The sequence below is a fragment of the Rousettus aegyptiacus genome, unplaced genomic scaffold (genome assembly GCF_014176215.1).
Source record: "Rousettus aegyptiacus isolate mRouAeg1 unplaced genomic scaffold, mRouAeg1.p scaffold_m13_p_5, whole genome shotgun sequence".
NCBI classification, from domain to species: Eukaryota; Metazoa; Chordata; class Mammalia; order Chiroptera; family Pteropodidae; genus Rousettus; species Rousettus aegyptiacus.
Genome location: NW_023416308.1, coordinates 23,302,768 through 23,314,773, shown reverse-complemented (window position 1 = coordinate 23,314,773; position 12,006 = coordinate 23,302,768). Strand labels below are relative to the sequence as shown.

Genomic DNA, 12,006 nt, shown 5'->3' with positions numbered 1-12,006 from the left:
TATAAAGTGAGATCTTTTGATATGTTAATCCGATTTTAATCTCTTTTCCTCCTTGAAAATAATTCTAAATCAAGAATTTCAAATAAAAACAGGGACTGACTAAAACCTGGATTGCGTCTAAATGTTTGATTAGATGCCAACATGGATTGATGGTTGGGGAACTGACCAGGAATTGGAGGAAAGCCTGTTTGCCCCTCATCCCATCCTGCTGTTATAAAAAAGCTCCTCTTGGGGAGCTTCTGGAGAATGTTGAAAGAAACGAGGCTTCCTGATCCCTTGGGTGGGGACGGTCAGGCTCAGCAGGGTCTCTCCTGTATCAGGTCTCCTACTTGTAGGCAGAGGGGTCCTTCTCTGGACAGGGTTTCTCCCAACATTCCGAAAAGGAGAGGATGCACCCCTCGAGACAAATAGCCCCAGCATCTACCCATGTGTCCTCAGAGAATGGTCACTGAAGATTGTCATGATGACTGGGGCTGGGCCCTGTGACCCAAAACAACACCACTGCCAGTATGGTTTCAGAATATATGAAGCACTGTTGTGACCTATCTGACCCTCCACTTAAGAAGTTTTGGTTTCACGAGTAGAGGTGGAAGCCCTTGGTGGGTAGGCCGTCTCCACTGGCAGAATCACATCAGCTGACACTCATTTTATTCATAATGAATGTTACAGTAAGAAGCTGGCCCTGAGTTTTTGTCTTTCCTAAGCAACACCTACTGTATATGAAATGAAACCACTCCTGGTCCTTTGCTGGAGGCACACTCCTCTGCTTACGCAAGAGGTGGTCTCTGTTGGTGGGTCTTCTGGTGACACAGTTGGGTCACCTGGAGCAAAAGTCCTGGTCCTTACTGCAGTAGCCTGGCCTACAGATTTGCTGCTTGCTACACAGTGTCTTCTCCAAGCTTGGTCAGCCAACTTGGCAGGACCCCTAATAAAACTGCAGCTTTCTGGCCCACCTGTAGGGAGTCTGACCCAGTCTCATTCTTACAGAAGTCCCAGCAACCCCTTGTAAGGGGGCTCCCCAGCGTATGATTAGGTTAGAAGTTGGAGACCGTTGCATTGGTATTGCAGGGCTTTCTGCCTCAAAACGTCCACTTCTGATCAGACATACGAGCGGCCCATGGACATGTAACTCATTCCACTTATAGCCTCCATGCCTTTGACCAGTCTGCTACTGTGCTCAAAATGCCCTTTTAGCCTCCACTTCCAGCCTGGGTTCCCTCAGGATGCCATCCCGCGTCCTAGACACCCCACTGCCAACACACGTAACGCCCAGCCAACCCCAGTTATTTTGTAAGATCACTTCCGCCCCCGAGTGCACTGTAGTGCTTCGCTGCACAGTTACTGCTCAATATGTGCTTAAAATGAACCCAATCTTTGAGATGAAAATAACAGCTACTGGGAAGAACTGGCCTGAACCAGTTTCAGAACAGCCAACTTAATGTGGCCCTGCAGCCTGGGATGCCCGCCGCACACCGGGGAGTCACGCTTGCTGTCAGCACTGTAGCGGAACTGGCTCTGCGCAGAGCTTTCCTACCTTCCCCGCACGTCCTCAGCCTTGCTGGACTCCGCCGCTTCGCGCGAGCCCCACCCCCAGCTGTTATTGGCTGCCCCACCCGGACGTCCTGTTTGTTGGTGGGTCCCAAGGAGGTGGGCGAGTATTTAAGTCGTCAGATGCCGAAATGACGATTTCTTTACGTAGTCTTCATTGGCCAGCGGGCTGAGGAGGGGTTCGGCAGTCTCTCTGATATGGCTGACGGCAGCGGCTGGAGGGTAAGTGTATTGAAAGTCAGGGACCTGTGGGGGCCTCTTCGGACTGGGTGACGGGCTTAACTTAGCCCATTTCCGGGGAGGGGGTAGATGGGGCTCCGGGGCGGGCAGCGCAGCGGCCTCCGGCTTAGGTGCGCCTTTCGCCGCAGCCGCCGCGCCCCTGCGAGGCCTACCGTGCGGAGTGGAAGCTCTGCCGCAGTGCCGGACACTTTCTGCACCACTACTACGTCCACGGTGAGCGGCCGGCCTGCGAGCAGTGGCGGCGCGACCTGGACAGCTGTCGTGAGTGGGAAGAGCACCGGAGCGCCGAGGCCCAGGTGTGCTTGGGAAGCCGGGGTGGCGCTGTGCCTGCCGCGGTGCATTGCTGGGGCGTCCAAGTGCACAGGCCTCCCTTCCCCACATTCCAGGCCCCGGGACTCTAGAGTTGCACTGCCGGCGCCCTACCTCTTTTTGTGCTTCCTTTCTTTCGAGAAATACCTAAAATTATTATATTAACAGGGCTTTCAGACACTGAAAGACAAAGCAAGGAGGGGAGTGGAGTGGTTTGGAAAGAGGAGAGGCCCCCTAACAGTGTTAGGGTCGTCAGCTGGCCTACACAGGTGATATTGCTGAGTCCTGAAAAACCAGGAGCCAGCCTTAGCAGATTTCACCCAGCCTCGGGATTACGACTGAAGAACGAGGGCCAGGTGCTGGAGCAGAAGAGTGGGGCAATAGAGGGGTAGGAGATGAGGCTGGAAGAGGTACAGGGACCTGGTGGGCCTTTAGAAAGGGTTTAGATTCTAGCCTAAATGTGTGCTGGGAAGCAAGATTTAATTTATGACTATAAAAGGTCTGTCTGGCTGCTAGGATGAGAGAATACATTATGGAGGGACCCAGAGACCAGTAGTAGGGAGGTGGTTCTGGTTGTCGATTTATTCAGCACTCTTGGGGATACAGGAATGATGAGAACAGAGCCCCTGTTCTAGCATCTACATTCTAGAGTATAGTGGTGCCTTTGAGCTGTAGTGGGTCATGAGTTGGAGAGAAGCTGTGAGGGTGCTGTGCTCATAGGGAGTGAATGGGGAAGAGGAGCCTGCAGGACTGATAGGTGGCTGTGTCAGTGTTGTTATTATTGAAACAGACAAACTGATGTGGAAACCAAGCTTCTGTATAAAAAAAAGTGATGCCAAGTCCATAAAAAGTGGAATTCCAAAAAAGTGGGCTTGTAGCCTATACGGTAAGAGATTAATAACCTTAATGTATGTATGAGCTTATATATATCAATAAGAAAAACGGGGTTAATTTCAGAATAGAAAAGTTGGCAAAGGGCTTGAAGAAGGTATTAATTCAAAATAAAACCAAATGACAATAAGAGGTTTCTGCCTAGCTGAATGTCAGGAGTGTTGATAGGGGTTTGGAGAGTCAGAGGTCCTTGTGAAGTGTTAGTGGAGTGTCAGGTATACTTTTTGTCTAAATATCACATGCATCCCTTTTGACCCCAAGTTTTACTTCTGGAAGTTTATCCTAGGTAAGTAATTGGGAACACAGCACAGTTAAAAGTTCAAAATGTCCATTTTTTTGTGTCACTGGTATAGGGCAAAAACTGAAAGTGTTCTAAATTCCGTTGGTAGACATTTGACCAAATAACTCAGTCCGCAAAGTGGAGTACTACACTAAAAACAATAGATAGTAATGTATTCTAGGATGGAAAGGTACCTACAGTATATTGCTCTATGATAAAAGCAGGAAGTATACATTAACCAGTAGATTATTCCATCTTTAGGGAAATGTGATAGCTCTAAAATTTGGGCCTAAAATTGTGTTGGGAAGCTATTAACTTTGCCTCAGGGAGAGGTCTGGGAGTCTCATTTTCTACTTTGCATTTCTGATCACTTTTTAAATAAGAACAAAATCATCTGAGGCAATAGAGTTTAAGCAAAGACAAATAGACGGATAAGGTGAAATTAATAGGTCCAAAGTGGCCAGCGTAGTGTCTGGCATTTATCAAGCACCCATCATCGTTGTGATATACTGCCCTGTATTTGTTTTGAGGGGAGAGTGGCAGAAGCCTGTGGGTTGAGTGGCACCTGTTGTCTGGACTCCTCCTCACCTGTCCAGGGCTCCCTGGGCATGTGTCTCTTGCCTTTTTTCTCTCACTCTGGCCACTCTCTCAGACTCTTGTCTCTCCTTCCAGCTCAGCCTGCAGCTGGTCTCAGCAGGTAATCTGATTAGGTCAGCCAAAGGTATCAAGCTCTGAGGCCCAAGAGTTACTGGGACAAATCCACAATAAGTGGGCCCATTTTTCAAATTTTCTCAAATTATGGTGATTTACACAATAGAGTTGACCCTTGAACAATATAGGTTTGAATTGCATGGGCCCACTTATTGTGGATTTTTAAGTGGAGCTGAGCAGTTCAAATCTGTGCTGTTCACAGGTCAACTGTATTTTCAATCTGCAGTTGGGAATCTATGCAGAGGGCCGGCTCTAGTTATTTGTAATTTTCAACTGCACAACTGGTTGGGGCCCCTAATCCCCATGTTGTTCAAGGGTCAATTGTAGTTTTTACCAGTAGCTTGGGAGAAAGAATGATCTAGATCTGCGTGTACTAATATGGGACAATCGCCAAAGTGTATTAGGTGGAAGCAGAGTTTTGGAGCGGTATGTATCATACACTGTATTTGGGAGTATGCTGAGTGGGAGAGAGGTATAAGAGCCATATGAGGTGGGAAGTGACCAGGGTCTCCTTTACACAGCGGTCCCTCTGTGAGAGCGAGCGTGCGAGAGTCCAGGCTTCACGAAAGCACTCCCTGGTGTGGACTCTAAGGCAGAGCGCCCCTGCAGACTGGCATCTCCCTCTGCCACAGGAGGAGAAAGACGAGTGACAAGTGCCCCCGCATGGCTTCTTCTGGTCTGTTTCAAGTGAGGCTGTTGCATGACCCTAAGGACTGTGACTGGCCCACACATTCTAGGAGCTTCTGCTGCCTGGCTTGGAACATGGAGCCCGACATATCGACCTCTACTTGCACACCCCTCACCTGCATTCAGGGTGCCCCACTGCTTCTGTGCTCTGGAAGACAATTTCACCCACTGCACAGCTTCCTGGAAGCCAAGCACCATTGCACAGTGCTATGAGCAGCAAAGTCATGCTCCTCACTGGGGACAACAGCACAGGAAATGGCCGTCCTGAGGTCTGGAATTCCCAGGTAAACTCTCGGGTGGTAACCCTGACTGGTGTGGACATGTAGAGGGGTCAGAATGAAGTAGTTAAATGGTTTGCTGCTATGAACATCTGTCTGGCTCTGGCGTAGTGATTGATGACCATGCATTACCAGCCACTGGTGCTCACACGTGGCTGTGGCCCACTTGCTCAGTCCCTCTGCAGATATAGGCAAGGCGGACCTCTGGACCAGCACGCTGCACTTACTAGGCTCACAGTAGGCGAGATTCCGGTCTTTAAGAAATGCACACAGCTACAGAACACACCACCTTGTATAAAAAGGGTTCATGGACACTTAAGAAACCCAAGCCCATGACTCATGGAATTTTGATCTCCTTTTCTTAAAATTTATCCTGATCATTTTCAGAAAATGTGGAATATGTCAAAGCCATTTTACATTTTAGATTCCAAATAGAAGCTGAAAATTAAATCCACAGTTTAATTGTTGAAATTGTTAGATATTGCATCTGACATCTGTTGTGCTTAAGAGTGTTAGAATTTTGTATGCTTATACTGGTGTAGCTGTTTTAAAAATATATGTATATAAACCAACAAAAACTCGTTCTCGAAGAGGTCTTATTATTACTCAAAATGATTTAGCATCTTGTGGCTTCATAGCAGGCCCCATTGTATGGTGCTATATAAACCAACAAGAACTCTAGTTCTCGAAGAGGTCTTATTATTACTCAAAATGATTTAGCATCATGTGGCTTCCTAGCAGGCCCCATTGTATGGTGCTAAGGGCCAGACTGGCTACGTGCCCAGCACCCTCCCCACTCTGTTCCTGGGTAGCAGGACCCATTGGGTCTTAGTACGTCTCTTATGACTGGGCCCCAACCTGGTTACAGGCAGTGGGTCAGACATCTTTTAACTTATTTTGGGCAGCAAAATAATGCATCACTTCAGGAAGGCATACATTAAAGAATAAAATGTCCCCTCATATGCATTTTCTCCTGTGTGCCCCAAGAGTCCCTGTGATTGCGGGTATATCTATGAGTTGTGGGGGGAACACACAGGACCCCCCGACCCTTTCCCAGTGTATATCTGAGTGGTGGTGGGGGTGCAGAGGACCCTGGGAGTAGAAGCAAGTATAAAGAAGAACCAGGGTACCCGTATCCCAGCAGGTAGCCTTGATGTGTCTGGCTGTATGCTTTCACGAGCATTTCTGGCCAAGGAAGAAAGAGGGAAGAATTCTACAAGCCTCTTCTTCATTCTGAAACATGGAAGGGATATTTGAATTTTGTGATTTGCAGGTGATGCCTGAAATTGCAGTAGCTTCCTTGACTTCCTAGGGTGGGCAGGAAAAGCCTGGGAGCAGCAACCAACACTGCACTCCTGAGGGGCTCACTGCATGGGAGCCACACTCCCCGTCATCAGCAGGGCTGAGGGCTGCCTGAGCTGAATGCTGTGTTAGGAGGTTCTATTCCTTCGTGGCTACTCAATGAGTCCCAAATTGACAGATAACCATTGCTCAGGACAGAATGTTCCTGCATCTGCTCCTGTGTTCACCCCTTCACAACATCTGAGCACCTGCTACATGCTGGGCAGAGTGTGAGAGTTTGGGATCACAGCCTTGAAATGGACAAGTTACCTTCAAACAGTTGCAGTTGTAGTTTAGGGGACTGACAAGTATTCTATGTTATGATCTAGTACATACAGAACACATTGTGGAGTTTTTGTTTTAAATCTAAGCAGTCACTCTATCTTAACTGGGTACAAAAGGGTCAATAACTTGGATTTAAAAAATAAAAATGACAAGAACATGACTTTGGTTATTTCAAAAGCAAAAGACTATAATAAAACAAGCTTCATAAAACAATCCTTGTCTATAGTGTATGTGATACACTGACATGTTCAGTGCCATTGAAAATAAACTTGTACAGTCAGCAAATTGGATGAAACTTGAGGAAATTATACTGAGTTAAAATTTTTAAAGGCTATATGTGGAATGGTTCCATTGATGTAACAATGGGGAACTGATGTAATTATAGAAATGGAGACTGGTTACAGGTGCCAGGGTTATGCATGGGAGGAGTAGGTGTGGTTATTAAGGGGTGGTGATAGTATCTTGCCTGTGGTGATTCCAGAGGGCTATGTGTATGATAAAATTGTGTAGCGCACACATAGATGAGTGCAGACAAAACAGGACATCTGAATATGCATGATAAAATTGTGTAGCGCACACATAGATGAGTGCAGACAAAACAGGACATCTGAATATGCTGTGGGCTGTACCGGTATCAGTCTCTGGGTACTGACACAACTATGGTGTGTAAGATGTTAACACTGGGAGATGCGCACAGCACCTCCCTGCACATTTTTTTGCAACCTTCTTCGAATCTATAATTCAAAATAAAAAGTTAAAACTGCTGGTCCTGACCCACTGAATTGATTATAAAACCTACTATTTCAAATGCACTACCACCAAGCACCTGCAATGGGCAGGGAGGTGGGGAAGGCCTCAGTCTGAGGCTGGGCCTGGAGGAGGAACCTCAAACTATGCAAGGCAGAGGAGTGTGTGTGTGTTTGGGGGTGGGGAGGGGATTGTGCACACAGGCCATGAGCAACAACTGCCATGTGTTGATGAGGGCTGTAAGCTATGATCAAGGGTCTGGACATGATTTTTGGGTGGTGGGTAGCCAAACTTGCATCCTACAGAGACCTCTGGCTGCTGACAAGAAGGATCTGGGGTGAGAGTGCCCAATGTAGACAGAGAAGTTGGCTGCTACATGGAATGGGCACAAGACAACAAAGGTTTGGACCTTTGCACTGAGTTCATAAAAAGCAGCTGGATTCAGCATTTATTTCTAAGTACAGCCAAAGGACTGAGATTTCTTAGGAAATGCTTTTATGCAGTAATAATAAATTTGTTTTTAAACCATAAGTGAACTACATATTAAGACAATTTAACTTCTTATTCAAAAGAAATGTTTCCCTCATCTGTACTAACGTAGTGAAGAACCCAAAACTTTTCTGGGGTGATGATGTAAGTCACGAGGAGCAATGGGTTTATTCAATTACACTGGACCTTCACTGTCATAGGTTGAATTATTTCCCCACATTCCTGTGTTGAAGCTATAACCCCTGTATCTGTGACTATATTTGGAGATAGGGTCCTTAGAGAAGTTAAAGTGAGGTCATTGGGGTGTCCTTATAAAAAGAGATCAGGACAGAGGCACAGAGGGATAATATGTGAGGACACAGTGAAAGGGTGGTCATCTGTAGGCTGAGAGGCCTTCAGAGAAACCAACTCTGCTTTTACCTTGATCTTGGGAATTCTAGCTTCCAGAACTGTGAGAAATAAATGTCTTTCAACTATGCAGTCTGTGGCATTTTGTTCTGGCAGCCCAGCACATTAATACAGTCACCATTCCAGAGTAACAACACTTGAATAAAAGAGTTCTTATCCCCAGGTGTCACCCTCCTCCTAGGCAACATAGCAACTTTGCTAATTAGTGTGTCTCTGGCTTGCTCCACTCTCTTCAGCCTCCCTCCCCAGCTTAAAACAAAGTTGGCCCTGCCCAAAATGTGAGGAAGTGCATGTTCTCCATCTGCCTCACCCAGGAAGGGCCTGCCTCTTCTCTGCCCACTTGTGCAGACAACACACAACACACAGCCTGCACCATCCTTCACCTCTACTCCTTGGGGTCACTTTTTGCCTCCTGCTGGTGGCATCTGCCCCACACAACTGGAATCTCCCTTTTTACTGGTGGTGGGGGGAAGAATGGGAAACATCTTGGTAATCTTCCCAGGACCTGACAAGGAAGGACAGCATCTCTCTCCCACATCCATCCTCAGGTGAATTAATTTGGACTCTAACATAAGATAGAGAGACACTTGATTAAACTTAACATTTATTTACAGCGTGCTTAATTCTGTGACAAGAAGGCTTGAGCCCTGGTTGTTCTGGATCTCAAAGGCAGTGTGTTTAGACATCTACCTCTTGAACTCCACCTGTGTGTACACCTTGGTGATGTCGTGGTACCTGCCTTCAGGGGGCTGGTAGCTGGAGATTGGTGGCGTGTAATCTGGCCCTTCTCTCTCAAAGGGGAACAGACTTGGGTCCCGCTTGATGGCCTCTGCATGGAGCTCCGGGGATATGAGTTGCAGCTCCTGAAGAGCTTCCTGCTGGGCCTCAAGCATGGACTTGATAGCATCCCTTTCCATCTTATGCTCTTGCTGCTTGTACAGGGACCACTTCTTCAGAAGCAAAGCTCTCCGCTCACTCTCTTCAAAGGAGAGCTCTACCTGAGGCCGCTGTCTGGGAACACAAATTCAGGTGTGAAGCTGGGGAGCACTGACATTGCTGACTAGGGAGTCTGGGTGACTGCATATGGCCCAAGCATCCTTACTGCTAGACACAGATGGAACTCAGGAAAGCAAGTCAAAGTTTGGGACAAATTAAGGAATGGAATGTTAAATGTGGTGGCAGCTGCAATTGATGCTGGAAACCGGTGCTATCTGTTTTACATGGAGACAAGAGAGTGACACTGAGGAGACCATGGTGGCACTTCCTCTCCCCCAGGTAGACACTGCCTTTGGTGAGAGATGATTGTGGAGAAAAGTGAAATGGTATAATGAATGGACACCAAAATCCCAGGGAGTCAAGCTTATATGAGCCCTGGAGTACCAAAAAAGCATCTATTGTGTACCACTTGTATGGCGAGGTGCTACTTTATAAATGGCACACACTTTTTATAAGAAGACAAAAACCCTGCCAACCCTGCACACAACACATCTCAACTATGAGCATCTTCATTATAAAGCAAGAGGCTTAGGGTTTTCTATTACCAGGATGGGTAAGGAATGCAGACCCAAGGCCCAAATCATCAGTCACAGCTAAGACTTCTCATGAAAAAGAACAACAGTGTGAACTTTTGAGCAATGCTGCTACAAACTCAGTCAAGCTTCTGCCCTGGCTTATCAAACAATTCAGAGTTTCTTTCCCACATTAAGCCATTCAAGAGCATCACCCAGGACTTCTTTCTCCAATTCCCATGAGACATGATCAAGGAGAAAAGGACTCAAACCAAGGCCAAGTCAGTCCAAGGCTATTGACCCCTTCTAATCACTGGCATGAACTGCAGGGAAAATACCTGATGGTGATGAAACTCTTTTGCCCTGAGGATCTTAACCCTAGAGGACTCTTACCTCACTTTATCCAAGAATTTCACAGGTGTAATAAAATCTTCAATAGGAATTAGCTCCTGGCTAGCCTTTTCCAGTCGCCGGATCCTCTTTTTCAAACGGTCCTTTGCTGCTTGGTCTTTTTTAGGATCTATCTTCTTTTTCTTTCGCAGAGGTTCTGCTCTATAGGATAAAACAAACATTAAACATTTTCTTCTTCAGTCTCACAAACATGCTGAGAGACATGGCACTGAAGTGCCCCAAACTTGTAGTGAGCTCTTCACTGTGGAAAGAACTGTGCATGGTCCTGACCTTATAGGCAGAGTGTGGCAGGGAGATGGCCTCTACCCCAGGATCCCTGTGAGAACTGTGTGGGTACTGTCAATACGGGAAGGGGTGGAAAAGCTTCATGGGGCATAAATTAAGGGGAAGTGCTCATTGTTAGTGCTGGAATTCAGGTGTGCCTTGGGACTGCACTGAAAAGTGAAAATACCAAACTGATGAATTAGCTCATTGCATCTTAAATAGATTCGTGATTTATAAAAATGATTTGAGTAAGACTAAGAGAGACAACATAATAAAAGTGACATGCCCCTACTTTTTGGGATTTCTTAACAAATTTCCCTATGCTAGAGCATTAATGAAAGTCTGATTTACTCTCAGGACATCTGTGGTGATAATTAACTATTAAGAATAATCAAATCCTCTAGCATTAAGACCAAGTTTCGTGAATAAAGTCCTGAGAAAGCAGAGTTCTGGTTCTCACACCTCCTCTCACCTCTCCAGGGTGTCAGAAATGGAAGGCCCATGGATAAACAGAAGTTCATGCTTTGTCTTTTAAAAAACACAGGAATCCATTCAAGGTTAATTAAGTTTTACTTAAATTTCTTTTACATTTAATTTTTTGTCTTGTTATATACAACAGTATTCCATACAGAGAATATTTGAAAAGTCAGAAAAACATCTGCCTAAATTTTACTGAGAAACTTTGTAGGCTATTAATTTTGCAAACCAAATAGCGAAGTCTTGCTTTGTTCTGTTCATGTCCACATCTATCTCCCACGACACCCCCCCATAGAAGCAGACGCACATATGAGTTTACCTCATAGGAATGAGTTCCCAGAAAGAGAACAATGAAGCTCGCTGGTGGGTGTCTCTAATTTGTGTCTGCCAAGTTCCCAGAAGCCTGAAAGAGATAAGAGTATGCATAAATATCTGATTCTCCCCCATTAAACAGGAAAAGAAAACAATTTTACAATGCCCTCAAAACCTGCGAGGCAGTGCTAGATGTAACTCCTAGATGTGACAGCAAGGTCAATGTGGGAGGCTTTTCAAAATCCCCCATCAAGCCAGAGAGCACTTGGGCATGGTTCCTGTTCGACAAAGTCTTTGGGTTCTCATCCACAGGAAAAGACGAGATCAGCGGCTTATTCCTTAGATATCTTTGAACCCGGGCGACCGAAGTGGGAGCGCAGGCGAGGCCCGGGCCTGCTGGCACGGAGTCCCCCGCGCGCTCGCCCGGCACCCCGAGACGCGTCCGAAGACCGCACTCACCAGCACTGCGAGCGCACAGCGCGCGCGGTAGCTCCCAGCACCGCGGCGGCCATGGGCTGTAAGGCTCTCGACCGCGGTTTCCAAGGGCACGGCTCTGCGGTTCGGCCCGCGGTGCCTCGCGCCGCGGTCCGGCAGTCTCGTCGCTCCGCACGCCCGCGTTCCGGCCACGGAGGGGCTGGCGCACGTGTGGCCCCGCCCCTACGTAGTCCCGCCCCACACTTCCCGACAGCGCGCCGGCACGCCCAGAGCGCAGTTGTAGATTCTCCTTTCTGTCTTCGCCCGGCTTCGAAAGCTCTTCAATGCAGCCCGCATGTTCCCGCCAGTCGCTCCCCTAGCTTGTGGGCCTTGTGCTTCTGCAAGG

The 12,006-nt window shown here is 47.1% G+C and overlaps 2 protein-coding genes across 4 annotated transcripts; one reads left to right on the top strand and one right to left on the bottom strand.

The window, feature by feature from the left end:
• Positions 1–225: 225 nt before the first annotated feature.
• Positions 226–6,783, top strand: CUNH22orf39 (chromosome unknown C22orf39 homolog). Of its 3 annotated transcripts, XR_004951032.1 has the most exons (4): positions 226–1,770; positions 1,917–2,084; positions 2,266–2,983; positions 4,501–4,631. XR_004951032.1 is itself a non-coding variant. In XM_016166917.2 (3 exons), exons 1-3 carry the CDS (start codon positions 1,747–1,749, stop codon positions 4,627–4,629), a joined length of 210 nt encoding a protein of 69 aa, XP_016022403.1. In that variant the 5' UTR covers positions 226–1,746; the 3' UTR covers positions 4,630–6,783. The 3 variants fall into 3 exon arrangements, 2 of the variants coding, with proteins under 2 accessions (XP_016022403.1, XP_016022401.2); XM_016166917.2 differs by lacking the exon at positions 2,266–2,983 and having other exon boundaries at positions 4,612–6,783; XM_016166915.2 differs by lacking the exon at positions 2,266–2,983 and having other exon boundaries at positions 1,601–1,770; positions 4,501–6,783.
• A 2,018-nt stretch (positions 6,784–8,801) lies between these two features.
• On the bottom strand, positions 8,802–11,814 carry MRPL40 (mitochondrial ribosomal protein L40). Its single transcript, XM_016166914.2, has 4 exons — positions 11,646–11,814; positions 11,194–11,277; positions 10,116–10,274; positions 8,802–9,225 (listed from the first exon to the last, which is right to left on the bottom strand). The coding sequence occupies exons 1-4, from the start codon at positions 11,696–11,698 to the stop codon at positions 8,901–8,903; spliced, it is 621 nt and encodes a 206-aa protein (XP_016022400.2). The 5' UTR covers positions 11,699–11,814; the 3' UTR covers positions 8,802–8,900.
• Between the last annotated feature and the right edge of the window lie 192 nt (positions 11,815–12,006).